This window comes from Cydia pomonella, chromosome 11 (genome assembly GCF_033807575.1).
Source record: "Cydia pomonella isolate Wapato2018A chromosome 11, ilCydPomo1, whole genome shotgun sequence".
Classification (NCBI taxonomy): Eukaryota; Metazoa; Arthropoda; class Insecta; order Lepidoptera; family Tortricidae; genus Cydia; species Cydia pomonella.
Window position 1 is genome coordinate 13667108 of NC_084713.1, and position 19362 is coordinate 13686469.

The following is a 19362-nucleotide window of genomic DNA, read 5'->3' on the forward strand; positions in this document are numbered from 1 at the left end:
GCCCACTTATTCACGATGTAGACGGGTGTGGATCTCGTTGAAATCTTCGTAAACAGGACCCAGTTGTAATACACACGACTTTGGTTTTTGATTTTACTTGGCTGGTTTTTTTCATTATAGGAGCTTTAAAAAAAATGTATGAAACCTGTTTTTCGCTCCTAACTTTATTATTAAAAATCGAGCTAAGCTATGATTAAAATACATCATATTCTGTGAAAATATTTTCCATAAAGTCAATAATATTTTTTGGCATTGTGAGTATTTGGTTTTCAATTTTTTTTTGGTATTATGCGTATTTGGTTTTTATACAGCTTTGGCATTCCACGTGTTTGGCATTATGCGTCTAAAGGGTGGTAGTGCCTCTTGCCTGAGAACATTATAAATTCGTTTCCGCCCGTTAGTTATGAATCTCATGAATTACTTACCAATAGCAAATGGGTTAACACGGTGCCCTTAATGGTTTACCATAAGTAATGGTTTGTTTATGTAGTCCAGGTAGTACTCTCGGTTTCATTTTATTAACAATAGATAACGTATAACGAACTTCAAGGATGTTATCTTGATAGCCAATAAAAGTATCAGCGATTCGGTAATAGTGTAGTGACGTACGCAAAGGGCCGTATCTACCGTAACTCAGATATATTTAGCTGGCTGTGATTCTCATTGGGTGCACGAGTTCGTAGGATTAGAGGTCTTGGAGCCAGTGTAAGGTGAACTCGAGATCCAAACCTTATTATAAATAGCTTTCCTACTCTAGCGTCGGACTAAGCTAAATTAATTTGCAGAGACTTTGCAACTAGCTTTAGTATTAAAACTCGACTACCTACTTTCTACTAGAAAATCACCGCGCAAGTTCTTTACCATCCGCCTGAGATAATTTGTTATGGTAGGTACTCGTACCTACATTTTGTTATATTTTTGTTTGCGGCAAAAAGATCTTGAATCATAAAGTTTATTTAATACAGATAACTGTAGTGAATATAGGACCATTTCTACAAATCTAATCCTTTGTTCCTTTCTAATTTCCTGTTTAAGCCAGCCCCCCTCTATAATCCTCAAGGTATACCATTCCTGACTTCCTTAGTCCTTAGGTTATGGTCCAGCAGCACACACGTCCATAAAAAGACGTGGAATGACCTCCCCACATCGGTGGGGAGCGACCCGCTACAGCCGTCACAGCCAACGGCAGACACGGCCACTCACACTTCCCGCCAGGGAGGTATCGAAAGATATCCAGTCCAGTCCTTAGGTTGCACTCGTTGGCCCGAGAAAGTGACATACGCTGCTAAGCCATGGCGTGACAGCGGAATCGAGTAAGAACTCCAACCCTGCGACGCCCAGCCCGGTTTGACGGAAATCGCAATAAGAACGCGGCCCGCGTAACTAACGAGAATACATGGCATCATATGCGGATATCTCGGTCAGTTTTGTTTTTATCGTTGAACTAGACATTGAGTTGACTCAGGATAGGAATGGTGGCGTAAGTGGAACACCTACGCGTGTGGCATTCCAAATGGCTGCATTATGTAAACACGCTGCACGTATGCGAGCTTTGTTTCGCTCATTTATGATTTTGACATTTACCTTTACCTACTTTTCTCTCCCGTGGTTTATGGTTGTTTTCAATATCAGGGATTACATCTGATGTTCCCAACCCCTTGCAAGGAGAAGCACCTCAGTAGGTAACAAGAAGTGAAAAAAAAACATATAAAGTGTCTTTTATCTTATTTTTACGGTTCCGTAGTCAACTTATAGTTACGCCATGTCTGGCTGTCTGTCTGTCCGTTCGCGGCTTTGCCTCGTGACCGTTAGTGCTAGAAAGCTGCAATTTGTCATGGATACATAAAATCAATGATTCCGACAAAGTGGTAAAATAAAAACTGAAAAAAAAAAGGTTTATCTGCAGGGTAGGTAACCCCGTGGGTATACGTAAACTGGGGATGATTTTTGATGAGGGTCTATAAATAAAGGTTAATAAAAACTTTCAATGATAACTATACTGAACATGTGGATTGTGGTGAACATGATCGGTTAAGCTGTTTTAGATTTATCGCAAAAAGTCTTCCTTTCTTCGTAAAAAAGACGTACATAAGCGCTGCGAAGGTACTCGGGGTACCCCCGTTTGTTTATAATGTAAATGATACTTAGGTACTATTAGCCTCCGTTCTAGGCAGCCTATTGTGACGGAAGGGTAACTACGGAACCCTACACTGAGCATGACCCGACTGGCTCTTGGCCGGTTTATTTTAGAATATCATTGACAAATCTTTTATTGTTTAGGTATAGTAATTTCTTATAACTTGTTTTTAAAGTACTTAATATTAAATTGTTTGATTATAAAGTCCTCTGTTCTGGGCTCTATCAATCTACGAAAGTAGGTACTTATCAAATCCAATCACCTTTGCATGTCATCGTCCCCGAGATATGGTATCTTCTTCTTCCTCGCGTTGTCCCGACATTTTGCCACGACTCATGAGAGTCTGGGGTCCGCTTGGCAACTAATCCCGAGAATTGGGGTAGGCACTAGTTTTTACGAAAGTGACTACTATCTGACCTTCCACCCCAGAGGGTAAACTAGACCTTATTGGGATTAGTCCGGTTTCCTCACGATGTTTTCCTTCAACAAAAAGCGACTGGTAATAACAAATTATATTTTGTACATAAGTAAGTTCCGAAAAACTCATTGGTATGAGCCAGGGTTTGAGTCCGCGACCTCCGGATTGCAATCGCACGCTCTTACCGTTACCGCTAGGCTACCAGCGCTTTTTTACCGAGCTATGGTATCAATGAAATTTATACTAACTCGTTCTATCTTGCACTATTTCGACAATTTAAAAGAAGCATGATGTCAGGTCTACAATCTAATAAAAACCAAAGGGGAATGACATTGGAAACGAGAGCATTCTCTAATGACGTTGGCCATTCAGCGGCCCTGGCGGGAAGTTGACAAAATAGCCGGACGAAAGTAAGAGCTGGCAGGGCGCCATTCGTATTGTGAACACAGAACTCACGATACAAATTGCCTCGAATGTAAGCTCGACTGTTAGACTAGGCCTTGGGATCCGTAACTGCACTCAGCAGTTCTGAGGATTTTTAGGGCAACCTTGCATGTACTCAATACCACCGCGCTCGGTGTACAGCGCGGCACAGTAAGTACACCCTCTCGCTTCCTCAGCTCAGAACTATGTGATAAAAAAAAATGCTATTCAAAACAAAACGTGATCTCCTTTTGTTTTGAACAAAATTTGAATATTGTGTAGGTATTGTATATTGGACTGTAAACTGTAAATCTCTACTTGTTTTGTTTTTGTAAATAAAATTGCCACTTCGGTAAATAACTTATATATTTACATATGTGTATAGGTACTCGTATGTATGTAATAAGGAAAATACATTTGCTTTGATCATGTTACCTTTATTTTGAAAATGTATCCGCTCAAGTCCTTAAGAATCTGGTTATTTTCAAACTGCAGACCTATTTTAGTCTAGATTAGGTACGCATCTGGTAGATCTGCTGAGGCTCAAGAGTTGCATTAGGTACTTTACGAGCATTTGCAATTTCAAAACCTAGGATGAGCAATCCGAGTTATTTTGCGTAAATGATAGATTTATGGACAGGAGAAATGTTACGAGTACTATGCGTTTTGAATTAGGTAGCTATTGCGGAATGCATCGGTTAAAATCTCTTTTAAAGTCCCTCTTAATGAGAATAGTGTAGAAAATGGTAAGAGTATCTGGTGCAAATTAAAACCTAATTCGGTTCTAATAATCTTAGTGAGACTTCTTCGTTATTAATGACATTAATACCTTTTCTTGATGTTCAATGGTCTGTATTATGTATGTAGCTATTCTCATTTTGGTACGAGTATCATTCTAATATTCGAGTTTCCAGACTTTATTCTTTTTCTCGTTTCTCTTTATTTGCATGTCGGAGGACTTTAGCGTCAAGACTTTAGTCGTAGCCAACTTGTAAAAATACTTGTTCTTGTCAAGAGGTTGTTATAGTACCACCTACTACTACATCACCTAGATACTACGTTCTTATCAAGTAGCCAGACACTTCATTACGCTTGTTAATCGTCGAAGTCTCGCAGTAAATAAAACAGTTGTTGTTACAATCCTTGCTAGTTTCTATACGTGAACGAAGTGGCGAATAAAATAAATAAATCGCTCGGCACGTGTGCTGCGGGAAGCAGGAACCTTGGCCGTTGTTATAACACTGAAATAGTTTTTTTGTAAGACTACACAGTGCAGAGTATTCTGTTGATGAGTTTGGATAATACGAATACTAAAACAGGTATAATATAATTACTATATTATATTTTCGCCAAATGCTCTTTAGTTTTGTAAACGATGAAGAGTATAGAGAAAAAATATTCTACATTATTTTTGTACTTTATGTTTGTACCTCTGCAATGTATAGGTACTTATCCATTTATTCCAATAAAATACCGTGAATATAAAACAAAACATGTTTCAACAGATTAAATGTGGATTAAGCATAGATAGTATTTTTATTGTTCGTGTAAAAGTGTAATTGTGGTAGAGTTAATGTGATTGTGTCTAATTACCTAAATCATTTACCACCCGTTTATTTACATAGGTATAATTTTATTATACTTGACGCGGCCAATGAACATCCCTGTGACAGTTCATTTTTGTATGGAATAACTGTCAATGTCAAATGTTTTTGGACTCTTTTTAGTACTTTAACAATTTTTTTATTGTCAAATGTAACAATTTAGTTATAAAAATACGGTAAAAACCTATTTCTTCAATTATTTATTAAATTAAGTCTATTCAAAAGCTAATTCGAGGATCATCATCAGGAACTGTCATAAGGATCATCATTGGCCTCGTCAAGTATAAAAACAAGGAAACAATTCCGTGGCAAAAAAAAATCTGTGATAAAGTAATCCCACCCCATTAAAAACTGTCTGGAATAAATGATTTATTATTATAAAAACATTTTTATGTAATATAAATAAGACTAAATGGCTCGTACTGTCAAAAAATTATAAGAGCGAATTAAAGAGCGCACTCCCATCTTAAAGGCTGGCAACGCACTTACAACCCCTCTGGTGTTGCAGGTGTCCATGGGCGGCGGTAATAGCTTACCATCAGGTGATCCGTCTGCTCGTTTGCCTCCTCTACCATAAAAAAAAGATCACATGTAGAGCTTCTAACTCTAAACGCCCTAACTCTACAAGCCCCAATTTCACAAACTCTACACCAAAGTCAAAATATACATGGCTTGGTTTCGTAACTACTACTTTGTATAAGAGAAAAATAATGACCAATGAATGATTTTTTTACCTGACGCCCATTTGACGGTAACGTTACAGAAACCTACATAACCTACATTGTAATGAAATATGGTTTAGCTCATATACATTTGGTTCAAGTACCTTTTCAAAAGACTTTTTTATGTTCTACATCACTCTGCTGGAATGCCTATAGAAATCTAAATAAATCGCGCCTATAAAAATCTTAATGGTTTATAGCGTATTCATGTAATTGAAATGATCAGGAAATGATACATAAATCGATATCATCCATTAGCTAGTACTTGATGTCAGCTTTATAGGCTCAGTTATAGCCCACCCGTTAAATTTTATCTAGACATTACATTATGAGTATAGTAAATCTATTATTAAAATTTATTTGGCAGATTCGATAAGCAAAGATAAGATTTACATGCGATTGTAATAGATATTCCGTTACTCTTTACAGATTCTATTTGCCCTGCCTATTCAGTGGTCCGTACCAAAAAGTGAAAAACGCAATTTGACTCGTTAAATAAAAAATCGGCCAAGAGCATGTCGGGCCATGCTCAGTGTAGGGTTCCGTATTTACCATTCTGTCAGAATAGGCTAAACTGCGGCTATTAGTAAGTGTCAAGCATAAGGGGGTAGTAAGGAATTCCATAATTTAACAGAGTACACAGTAAAAGACTTGTCATAGGATCGGTGTTTGTGAGGCGGGATAGCCAGGGAGACATTTGCACTGGAACGGAAATAATATTTTGTCCCGGGTTCAAATCTTGGTAAGATTCGTGTGATGAGCCATGTGATATACCTATTTGTTCCTGAGTCATGGGTGTCTTGTATGTAACTTTTTATTTAGGCATTTATTCATATTTATGTATTATATATATCGTTGTCTAAGTACAAGCCTAATTGAACTTACTGTGACTTTGTCAATTTGTGTAATAATATTCTATAGTCTTTAATAATATTTTATATTTCATGACATTTTCTTATCCAATCCAAATATCTGCTGTTCAGGAAGGTAAAGCTTTTACTGGGTACCTACTATATAATTGAGGAAATTAAATAACAGTTCGAGGTGGAAACACCACATTCCCCAAATATTTGAAGAATGAAGTCGCCACTCTAAAATGACGTTCCGAAGAGTGAATTAAACATTTTTTTATTATTCCTTTGAGTTCACATACGTCTGCCGTTGCAAAAATAGAATTTGGCGGTAGTGCGGTGCGATCCAGAGTCCCGTTCGGTCTCGGCCGCAGTGCATCGGGGAGTCCCACCTGAGTTATATCGGGTTCGGACTCTTGACTCATGTCCCGAGGGACTTACTCAAAACAATAAGTTATTGTAAAGATTGTGATTCAGTTAGCTTTGAGCTTTCAGTGATGTGTAGTGTGTAGTGTTAAAATGAACGGGACGGCGACTTTACGGACAAAGTTCAGGGGAGTGAAGAAGGAGTTGTTGGAGCGGCAGACCAGCCTGCTGATCCAGTCTATGACTGTGGGTATTTGAGGTTATCTTTTTAATTGCCTCGTAAGCAATATTTCTGTTATGATCGGTTTCTATTAGTAAAACTGCAACCAAAAAAAAAAAACAACGAAGACAAAGTTTTCACGTTGCTGTAAATAAATAAATATAATTACTTACGTCTCATTCATCAGGCACTGTCTTAACAGAAGTGACAAAACACGACAAGAGCGATAGCGATGATGATGTAAACACAGTCAGTGAATTGCCACATTTTGTATATAGTTACGTTTGATTGTGCCTTAATAAATTTCCAATCTGCATTTAATGTATTTCGGTATGTAAACAAAAGTAGTATTTATATTTTTAATTACAAATAGTAGTTATCTTTCTCTGATAAACGGTGTCTTAAATATTATTCCTGACAATATCAACAATTCATACTTACTTGCTTAAGCTAGTTACCTTACCTACTATATCTTAGGTCGTTGGAGGATTTTATATATTATGGTATATGACAGGTATTGGTTTAACTGGGTTGAAAATAGCAATCAGTTGAAGTGTATTATGCTGTTCAAAAAAGGCTATCTTATTAATATTACTAATTCAACTTATTAATATTTATTGTAGCATGGTTACATTGATTACTTATTGATCCTGGTGACATACGGCTACCACGACTACCTTACACTAAAATGCGAGTACGAAGTTACGAACGAGATGTATAGAAAGTAATTTTACCCGACGAAGCCTGCGTTGCGCATATTAACTTATGGAGTTAGTTATCAGAATAATGGAATTAATTTCTGTGATATTTCATATTTTTAGGTACCTAATCTTGAGGTAACTACATGTTTATTTTCATTGATTTTATGTAAAATTAGTTTAATTTATAACTGAGTAATGTTCTTGTGGTCTAAATTAAAGCGTTGGCTAACCAAGCACTGACTAGTCATAACATAATTAACTCATTTAGACGGGATTCCCACTTCTTACCATATAAACCAGTATCACTGTCTTGAGGAAAACCTCATCTTACATTTAAAGCTTTCATACATACGCTAAAACTTTAAATATAACTACAAAGTAGTAGCTAGTTTATTAAATCTTTCCCAATCATTAAGATTTAATGACATGATATTGTTGTTGTAAGTTAGAATTATGTACCTACATATTCTTATAAGAGTTATAATATAACTAATTTTCATCATATCTGTCAAAAGATCGATCCGATCATATCAGTGCAGGGGTCGATAAATTACAGATTTTTTTTTAAAATAACGAAAAAACAAGAACTGTCCTGTGTTTATAGAAAAACGTTACTTTCCACTGACGTCTCATCGACGATTATGTGCGGTTCGAAACAACCGGCTCTTAGTCACATTCTGATAGTTCACATTGGCTTGAGAACGATCTGGTTAGATCCCCAGTTCAGTTGAGATGTACAGTGTTAGACAGTCTAAGGTGATTCAAGCGGCTAACAGAAAACAGCAATAAGGTGTTGTTCCAATCGTGTACCGACCGTAGGCTAAGCGAACCAGTATAAGGGCCAGTTGCACCAATCGCACTTGACAAACTAAACAACTTCACTCAGCAGAGCACTATGAAACTTCCAATGTTGTAACGGTAACATATCTACGGTTTGGTAAGTAAGATACCCGAATGTGCGAGGGGTAAGTTGTTGGTATTTTAAATCTTCAAGAGTTCAAGAACCTCTCTGTTCTAGAGATTTTGTTATTGTAGAATTTCGCAATGTATTTCAAGAGGCGTTCTTTTCACTTACCTATCTACAGTCAAATCTAGACGAGCCAAGCGAAGCGCAGCGGCACTACCTACTTTTTCTGAATAGCTTCGTCATTTTTTGAATCCTCATAACTTGGGTTTAGACAAAATTCTCGGGATATAATGTCAATAGTAGACTTAATAAACAGAAAGTTTCAATTACATAACTTTTATACTTTAGATTTAATTGATGTCTAAAAAACCCCGAATCGAACCAGGATTTTTAATAAATCACCTCCCACCCTGTAAATTATGTGATATACGATTGTCATAAGTAACTTACAAAAGAAGTGAAATCCCACCAAAACCGTTTTCATGTAAAATGTTTCCAAGACAAAATCATAAGGCTCGCACTGTCAAAAAGTTATCAGATCTCATGTAGATGGCTCTTCTCTTCTCAGCTTCTAACTCTACAAGCCCTAACTTCACAAACTACACATTAGTCAAAGTATGCGACTTGGCCGTTTCGCTACCCTCACTTACGCTTACGGTAAGGTGAAAAATTTATTCACTAATCATAACTTTTTTGTTACCTATAGGATACCTACAATAGTTTATGTAACGAGTCTTTATCAGAGAAAGGTAACTCTTCTTCGTCTAGGAAGATATCCTCATTATCCTCCGTCCTTTTGAGAAACACTCCAAAATAAAAACTCTGTAACGACTCTAGTCACGTCTCTGACCAACTATGACACTCGTCAAACTAAACTACGTTTGTTTGTTTTTGCTACCGATCTAGAAGTCCGTTTTGACACCAGTCTCTCTTATTGTTCGATGCGCCTACGCTCGCTAGGCAAAGGAAACACGGCCCGAGAGGTAGCTAGATCAATAGCTCCCTTCCCACGGCGCAGTAACCCCACCGATTTCGGGACGCACCGCCTGCGTCCGTATTTCATAACAGTCCGATCATTTACAATTGTCCACGTTATCGTGGTTTGTTTTCCCGTATCGTAGTAACGCTACCCCTTCAATCAGAGGTGTAAAACTGAAGTGGCAGTCTAGTGTCAGGAACTTGGAGTGGAGCAAGTTCTATGAAGTTACGATATTATTACGACACTTCGGTATGTTATTTGCCAATATCCATAGTGCCTAAATAAACATGTTTATTTTAAAATAGAAAATAGAACAGTGTTATTTTTTATGTGACCCGAAAGGGTCTTACATTTGAAATGATTCGGGGCGTTATTTTTTACTGACATTAAATGATCGGAATTCTAATTCTGAGAAAAAATGCACGAAAAAAGTTCTAAAAGATTTTTATATACCCATTTTGAAAATCACCCATTATTATTTTATCAAACAAAGTGAGTGAATTAGGTATTATTTTATATGGTGAATCGGTCGCCATTCTAGTTCATCCTAGTTTCTCGTATTTAAAATTGATAGACTATGAGTAATTCCCAATAATAGTGACTTGCGTGTGGCCCACTGTTGTGTCAGCTGTGATAAATTACACTGCTGAAGTTCTATGAAGTTATATGGGTAGGGTAAACAAAATATAATCAATTATTCAGTCAGTAGTATTCTTGAAGGAAACGTGTTTTTTTGTCGTAGGTACCAGAATTTTTGATACCGCATAAGTCTTGGTTTGACAAATCCTATCTAAATTGTAATGGCTATTCCATGTATGTATTTTAGAACTCTTTTTTACGAGTATATTTTTAGCATTTAATGCTACATTGGTTAAATCGATACTTCAGTTTCTGTGCTGCAACTTTTTACATTAGAATACATTCGCATACTCAGAAACCAGTTACAATTTTGTGTGACGGGTATTCCCCATTATTTTGTTTCTCGAAACAGCGTGTGCTACGATTTTTTTTCCTTATTCTTATAATGCAACTTTCATGTGTTAGTTTACCTTACCTCGACCTTCATTGTGCATACAAAGTAAATACATACAGTCAACATTAAACAACGATTCGCCTGCCCGTGACTAAAACCAGTGTTTTCCAGATCGATGAACTCTACCTGGAAATCCTGTACGAGATCCTACACAATGTCGGCGGATGTGACGTAGGCTGCGAGGCGGGGCAGCTGGCGATGCTGTCCTATGTTCAAGATGCCTTCAAGATCTCTAATGACAAGCACAAGGAACTCCTTACACAGGCGGAAGCTAAGGTGATTATTGATTATGTTTGCTTTTCGTTATAATCGTTGCAATAATAAAGGGGTCATAATCGACCCGGAAAACTAGCGTCTCTCCTAATAGTTAAAGATTTGGGTACATTTTACTAATGATTTCATCATACAGCTTTTAAGAAATAGAAGATTTGAACATGCCTACGAGGGCCCAGCTAGAAAATTAAGCTGTTTTAACAGGAAAGACGCACAACGCTAACTCATACTTAAAAGTTTTTACGCCGACAAGGAGCTGTCCCTTCTCATAATTGGGCTTAAGATTTTATTACGAGTAGCTAACTTGGCCAATTTTGTATCGCGGATTGCAAATACTAGAATTGGATACTAAATACCTAGTTAACGTAATTATTACTAGTATTACTAGTATGTACTTTCGTTTGTATTTGTGCTTACTTATAAAATGTCTGTTTTATTCAAAGGAACCTCCAGAACTGATGCTGAACGTAGAACTAGTAGAGGCTAAAGACTTAGTGCCAAAGGACCCGAACGGTCTGAGCGACCCGTTCGTTACGATATACCTGATGTCCAATTCCTCGCATCGGTACAATACGTCGGTCAAGTCCAGCACGCTTAATCCTGTTTGGGAGGAGTATTTCTCGTTGTAAGTATATTTTTATTTTTTAATTCATTGGTAAACACTGCCTGACAAAGAATTCGAATAGTACGAGCAACCTTTATCGAGAGGCTATACTTGATATACAAATCTCTCACTGGTAAACACTTCAGTGAAGTCCACATGATTTTTATATTAATCTAAATTGTTTTTTTTTTTCCTATTTAATGCATGTTAATTATAAGATGTAATGTTTTGAAAAGATGTGTCCTGCCGAGATTCTTGCCGGTCCATATTGGGATACCCTCCTCCAAATGAAGGGGGATTTAAATCTTCTCGGGTCTGAGGTGTAGGGTTAGAGCCGGTATAGCTTTATTTGACGTTCATAAGCGCATTGTATTGTAATATGCCTACTTGAATAATAAACTATCTTTATCTTTATCCAGCCAGCTCCATCAATCCTGTTTGGGAGGCGTGTTTCTCCCTGCTAATAAACGTTTTGTTAAATCCGTGCCTAGATTATACTATCCTGTAATATAACTAAAGTAAGCAAATACTGGTTGGTAGGAGTATTTCTCGCTGTAAGTGTGCCCTGTGCCCTGTGCCATGTAAAATTCTTCGAGACGGTAAACAAATGAAATGTACGTACTCGTAAACATATAAATTGCGCACCTGTTGTAAGTGATCCAATAATGGCTGTAGCCTAAAGTATGGGAATAAAACAAAAAGTAACCCGGTCCATGGCACAAATTGCCATTAAATTTACTACTTAATGAATCGAAGAGTAAACATATCTAACTTTACATGGTTACTTGTTATACTTGTGGTACTAGGTAATACGAGCATATATACCTACTTATGACAGGATGCCAATGGCACCAGCACAATGATAGAAGCCATTCGATTTGATCATAGTTGGTTACTAAATTCTGTTACTGCAATAATCTTTATATACATAAAATATACGAACGAAAGTTGAATAAACTATATATTAAAATGAAGTACACAAAGTCAGGAATTACATATGATAATATCATTTAAATGGCCTCCTCTGGCCTTGACACAGGACCTCGAACGACGAGGCCAGTCATCAATAGCGGCACGCACGATTGTCATGTCTAATTCAGTCACTGTCTTAACTATGGCCCGCTTGAGGGAGTCAAGATTTGTGTGGGGTTTAGCACAGGCTTTCTGCTCAATACCCTGCTATATGGCATAATCCAGGGGGTTAAGGTCCGGGCTGGAGGACGGCCAGTCTTCGTGGGCAATAAAGTCAATTTTGTTCCTTCAAAACCAGGCTTGAGTTGTTTTTGCCTTATGTGCAGGAGGTGAGTCCTGTTGAAAGACCCATGGCTTGTTTTGAAATAGTGTGTGGCTTAAGGGCTTCACTATTGGTTGGAGAACGGTTTCCTGGTAAACTTTGGCCCCAGTTTTCACACCCTTTTTCACAGAAATGAACCTGTGTTAGCCCTGAGTATGACACACCCAGCCAAATCACATAAGAGGGGTGATGGCCTTGTTGCACTCTCGGAACAACCGCAATCGCCTCTTGACTGTTTTTTGCATACACTCTGTCATTCTGGCGGTTACAACATTCTTCAATGGTAAATTTTTTTTCATCTGTAAATAGTATTTTTCGGTGGTTATTTTGTGCGTACCGCTTCAATAGCACGCGACTTCTCTCTAGCCTCATAGTCTTTAATCGTCCATTAAGCAAATGACCTTTTTGTCTGCGGTAAGCGTGTAGTCCAAGGTCTTCTTTTTAAGGAGCTTCTCTTCACAGACATCTGTATTGCCAACAACTTTTGCTTCCGGACAGGGTTTCTTGCAATTCTCGCCTTTACTGCCTTTATTAGAGCTGGGGTCCGAACGGTGCGTGGTCTTCCAGACCTCTTGCGGTCATCGAAGATCTGAGTACTATTGTATCTATTAATTGTGCGACAAACAAATTGTTTGTTTTCAAGCAAGTTCAAAATCATGTTTGGCGGGTGCTCACATTTGTGCAACTGCGATACGATTCTCTTTTAGGCCCCAATTCATTATAGATACGATGAGGTAAGCGTTATGTGTGGTATATAATTATAGCTCACAAATCCACCACATTGTCATTTTTTATTTTTTCGGTAGCATTTGTTTTAACGGAAATAAAGAAGTTGCAAATCGAGTAACAGAACTTAGTAACCAACTAGGTACATTGGCACTAGTTTCTTAAAGCTACCTACGCGCACATACCTACTTACCAATGATCTCAATTCAGGAAGAAAATCTGCCAAACCACGTGCTCCCTCGTAAAGACGCGTACCTATATAGGTTAGGTAGGGTCAGGTTTTCTTCCAATGACTGTGCATATTTCTATAAGATTAAGGTAAATAATGCTGCAGAAACAGCTGCATAAATACTTATTAGCTAACTGAAAATGTACGACTAGGTAGGTCAATCACAAACGTAATTTTACGATCGCACGCTGAACGCGTAACGGCCTTGCTCTTGCCAAAAATTAAACAAATGTTCAACTTTGGAACGTTTCCGTTTTAGCCATGGACGTTATTTTAACGAGTGAACATATTTAGTAAATATTTTAAATGGATTAATTACGAAATTTTGTCGACAGGCCGATGCGGGAAAACCTTCAGGAGGACTCTCTTTGTTTAGAAGTCTGGTAAGCTCACACGTCATTTAAGTATTGTTGTATTGTTAAATATGTTCTTTTGTTTAAACTATGTGGGTATTTGTTATAAAACAATACGTAATAAAATATTGCTAGACTCTAGGTGCATTTTATTCTTGGTTTATTTGAAACGCATACAAAAATAAAAAAATAAAACGTATTTGTATAGACATCATCTTGCGACTATTCAGAAATCCACACCAATCGTTCTGAGCTACTATACTGATCGGCTGGTTATATTGCTAAGAAGAACTACCTACTGTATGATGATTAATCATGAATATTATGATGTTATATTTAGTTCTTACACAATTTGTTGATTTGAACGTGGAAAAATATTAAAGTAATAGGTACTTACTGTCTTTTGACAGGGATTTCGACCCCGCTGAGACAGTAAAAGAGAAGATGACCAAGATGTTCGAAGTAAAAGGAGTAAAAGGCTTCCGAAAGCTTATGAAAGAGATAGCCATCACCGCCTCCTACGGCAAACATGACAACGAACTCATTGGCACGGCTAACATTCCCCTCAAGGTAGGTTCAACAGTTATTGTTCCTCCCGAAATCTCCTGCACGCAGCAAGCTTCTTGTGAACTGAAGATAGCTTGCTAATTTTAGGGATATATATATATATATATATATACATAATAAGTATATAGATATAATAACAAAACTGCTAATCTCATGAAGACACGAAAAATTACATATATATTATATAGTTATTGACAGTAGAAGAGATGTAAAGTGTCAGAAAAATTCATGCTTCCTAGTTTCACTGCTAAAATGGATAGCGCTGTATTGCTTTGTGGTCACTGCATTACAAATCTAAATTTAAAAAAACCAGTGTTACCGCATAATATACGGAGCCATACAGAAGCATCATCTACATCAGCTTTAAATTCGTAGCACGAATTTTTCTTAAGAAGATTTTACACATATAACCCATTCCACATTAAATACCCCAACAATGCGCTAACACAAACAGTGTACAAAGTTATTAATCAAAAGCAGAAAATAACATTCTTCAATCAGTGAACAAATATGAAATTAATACATATTTTTAAACGTCCATTTCAGTCGATCCCAGCAAGTGGTATGACGATGTGGTTCAACCTCAGCAAGAAGAGCAAGTTACGGCGCCAGGGCGTGGTGAAGGTGCGGCTCAACTTCTCTTCCGAGAAGAACTCGCAGGTCGCGGCGCAGGAGCACCGTCACCTGCTCCGGATCCTGCTACTCCATGAACTGGAGAATTCCAAGGTAATTTGTAAATCTCGTTAACTATAATAATATGGTGATAATGTAGTACTACCTGAGCAAGAAGAGCAAGTCGCGGCGCAGGTGCATCGATATTTGCGCAGGATCCTGCTACTCCATGAATTGGAGAATTCCAAGGTATCTATCATATACTAGGGCGAGCTCCTTAACATTGGCTTGTTCATTGAAATATCGGGAGTTCAAAAACAATATAAAAGGTAATCACGGTTTATATCTCGGTCGATTTAAGTCTAGTGAAACTAACCGTGAGTCATTCAAAACTGTTGTTATTGTTCTATCGATTTGCCATTGCCAATAAGTGCGGCTCGCAGTGGTTCATTGGCCCATCAATAGGATTCTCATTTTATTAAGCGCGCAGCACTTCCCTGTCTTCTCTATTAGATATCAACAGAATTCGTCGATAATTGTCTTAGACATTGTTATGATGAGACACCTACAGGAACTGGTCGAAGTACTTATGCTATTACACGCGGGGGCAACATTTATCTGTAAAAGTTATTAGAAATCTCGACAATTGAAGAGGACTCACGATGGATAACTTTATAGGTGGCCCCATACTGGTGGTGCGGCAACTTCAGCGGCCCTGCGGAAGCCATCTTAACCCAGCACGTGGCGCAAAGTGGTCTCTCGCCCACTGACAACGCGCTGGCGCAGTGGAGCGTGTACTGCGCGCTCACCGTCGACCACCCGCTCAGCTTCGCCCTCTTCAACATGCTGTTGGAAAAGATCACTAAACCTCTACAATCTGGTGAGTCCTTTGCGCACTTTATTTTCTTTGTAGTGTCCGAGACCTACTTTTGCTTATTGCTTAATTGAAATTAGAAACAACCCGCCATCGCGTATCAATATTTTAATATATTTAAGCATCAACAATTTCATTGTTAAAAGTTCTGACGCGGGACGTTGCGGCCGGGACGGGACGGGGTTTCGTAAAATCATAAAAGGTCTCGATTATGTCCATATAAAATTTCTTGTTTCAAATATGATTTAAATTTAAGATTTTTTTTATTAGATAACAATTTAATGTTTCGTCAATAAGACTATCCACTGGTGAGCTTCAGTTTGTCGAACATGGACAGTCCGCTAACATATTAGTTTTATGCACCTAAACACATATCATGTACAATAGAATATTGTGTTGGTTGGTACTGAATATAGTTGCTAAGCGTTCATGAGTCAAGTAGGATACGAACATTTGCATAACTTAAACATATTATGACAAGATAAGGATTGTTTGTTAGGATGATGGCGACACTAAAATACTCAGAAACAATCTTATTCATGAAAATATTTTCGTCTGTCTTACAGGTCTGATAAAAGAAGAGGATGTCAAGCTATTCTGGGATGGCGCTAAAAAACTGCTCCCGACATGCTTTGGACAAATCAGAAAGCTGAGGAAAAAGACCGCTGGCGACAACACCGTCATGAAAACACTTAGAGAAGTCATGAAAATACTGTACAAATTGTCCATGTTAGATATTCCCGACTCCGTTGATCTGTTTCCTAGTAATGTGTATGGTTGGTTGCGGAGTAATGACAAGGGCAGGTTGACGATTCATGAGGTGTTGAACCAGGCGGCTATCCAGGGCGCTTCCGATTGGTTCGTGCATATTCTGGACAATAATGAATGCAAGGATAAGACGGAGGACTCAAGGCTGCAGCATCTCATCAGGGTGATTCAGCTCGTGCGCTCTGATCTGCAGAGAGCTATTGAGTACCATGATAGAGTTTTCATCGAGTAAGTATATTGAAACTAACCGTTCGCTAGCTAGCGCGGGTGCACGGAGCTGGCATACCCATACAGGTGCCATTGTACGTAAAATCCGTCGTACGCGTCCGCGTCAGTTTGCAACGCTTATACTATTTTTCGTTAACTCGCTCACCCGCTCCGTGCAACCGCGCCAGCCCGCGGACGCCCTTAGTTCGTTGGATCACGGATTTGGTAAAACTTTAAGGTTCCAAGACTAGAGGATATCTCTCTTTTTTTTGATTCTGCGCTTTGAGCAGCATCGAGGCATTAGGACACGAATTAACGATTAGTCCAAGCGATTACAAAGTAGAAATTCGCCAACTATCTATCAAAGCGCTTTTTTCCTGTAAACCCAAGGTGGGTGCAACTACAAGGCATATCCAATAATTCCATGGACATCATGTATGCAATTTTTGTGAGAATTTATTTTTATCAGACCTATTATTTTCCAGAGTTATGAATTTCCCATACTCCAAAGCGCTTTACGGACTATACGAAAGCAAGATCGCATCTCTAGTGGAGCCCGAAGTAGTGGAAGTGTGTAAAAGTTTGAAGCGGTTGAACTACAGCGAGGGGTCAACGAACAGCGTGCACCTCGCGGGGGGCCTGCACGGCGCCACGGGGCTGGGCGCGCCGCGCGTCGAGGACGAGCCGCTGGCCATGGGGACTACTCTGTTTGAGCTGTATCTGGCTCTGCAGAGGTTTTTGACGTAAGTGTTCAATTATTTAATAATCAAATATATTTTTTTTATCAGGAATTAATTATTTCCTTCGAGGTGGCGTCTAGTGACATCTACCGAAAGACTATTCCATGTTAACGGCACCGGAGTTAGTCAGGAATTAACTGTCTTTGTTTTCAATTGTAGTTATTTACGTACATAGGTACTCCTTGTGTAAACATTAGGTAGATAAATAAATAAATACCGTGTTAAGACTCCTAATTCGTATTTAAGTACAAGTATTATGATGTGTTAAACCTAGTGTCTATACGTTTTGGGGTTCTATGATATCAAACCATTATAGTCATAAGTAGTCATAGTATCTTTATTCATGAACAATACAGAATTGTGTTTGAATATATGTACGAGTACATTTACCACAGTTATGCTTGGTGTCAACGCCATGTAATTGCTCTCGAAATTTATTTCTTAAGGCTATTGATATTAAACGCACAATCATTTATTTCACAGACTAGGCCAAGGACTGAATGAAACAGACTGGAGTTCATACGCCATATCCAAATTCCACTGGTGGTTCTTCGGCGGCGTGGCCCAATGGCTCGACATCGCCGCCTACAAGGCGCTGACTCGCATCGAGAAAGCCGTGGACCTGGACACACTGACTGTCATTGACAGTAACGTGAAATATAGCAGTTCGGCTGTGGATACGCTGCAGATATTTTATCAGATAAAGATTTTCTGGACGCAGTTAGCGTGGCCTGATGTGGAGGGGAGCTACACGTTTGTGGCTAAGATTATTGATGTAAGTGTAACTTAATTTAGTTATCTCTGTGTTATTCTGCTAAGATATCTTAGTAGGTTTTTTAACCGATTTCAAAAAGGAGGAGGCTGCGTAGGGGGCGACACTAGCACATACTGAGGGTTTCCCGTGAAACACATAAATAAAAATTTCTTTATTTGCCTCTCTATCAGTTTTGCATATTCAAGTGATAAAGAGGCGGATAACTACATTTCGATTTTTGCGTTTCGCGGGAGGCCCCCTGTAAACAAACCGCCTTGATGCATTGCAGTGTCATATTTATTCGTAACAAAATTAAATAATCTGTAAAAAACAAAACTGTCAAAAACTGTTTAAGGTATAGCATGTTTAAGTTACTTTATGCTTTACAATACGTGCTAGTGTTGCACTCTGGCGGCAGGACATTGCAGTAATACCATTCCATTGAGCTTTTTTTCCATTAAGGAAATAAAACAAGACATAGTTTGGTCTTTTGATAGCTTAATATTTATTTTCTTCACATCAGCTCATAAAGGCCCTCTTTATTCTTTGAAAACGAATAAGAAAATTACATTTTATCCATAAAAGTAGCCACAATTGGATGCATTTAATGATAAATAATTAATAACGTTGATTTACGTTTGATTAGAAATACATTTATTTTCAGGACATATGCCGTTGCTGCGTGTTCTACTCCGACCGCATGTCCGGCCGCGTGGACAGCGCGGGCCACGTCAGCACCGTGTTCGAGGAGCGCTTCGAGGTCACCTCCGAGTGGTGCGTCGCCATCAACAACATCGACTACGTGCGCCAGAGCTTGGAGCCCTTCGTAGAAGAGTTGGGCATGGACGACATCATACAGAGGTTGTGCGAGTGCAAATCTCCGGTAGAAGCGCAAAGGTGAAAACATATTAAATTAAATCATTAATAAAGAGGCGGGAATCACCAGTACTGTGTTTGATGGATCTGGATCGCTTTGATCTAGCTATCGAATGGTGCGTGG

General features: G+C 38.5%; 1 protein-coding gene across 1 annotated transcript in view; it reads left to right on the top strand.

Moving 5' to 3' along the window:
- The window catches only part of LOC133522891 (protein unc-13 homolog 4B), a 75967-nt gene that overhangs the window by 49463 nt on the left and 7142 nt on the right, over window positions 1-19362 (top strand). The window contains exons 4-13 of the mRNA XM_061858356.1: window positions 10473-10637; window positions 11078-11259; window positions 13823-13870; window positions 14251-14410; window positions 14954-15133; window positions 15698-15899; window positions 16460-16889; window positions 17354-17611; window positions 18092-18383; window positions 19027-19259. Of these exons, the coding sequence (XP_061714340.1) occupies window positions 10473-10637; window positions 11078-11259; window positions 13823-13870; window positions 14251-14410; window positions 14954-15133; window positions 15698-15899; window positions 16460-16889; window positions 17354-17611; window positions 18092-18383; window positions 19027-19259 (2150 nt within the window). The remainder of the gene's footprint in view (window positions 1-10472; window positions 10638-11077; window positions 11260-13822; window positions 13871-14250; window positions 14411-14953; window positions 15134-15697; window positions 15900-16459; window positions 16890-17353; window positions 17612-18091; window positions 18384-19026; window positions 19260-19362) is intronic.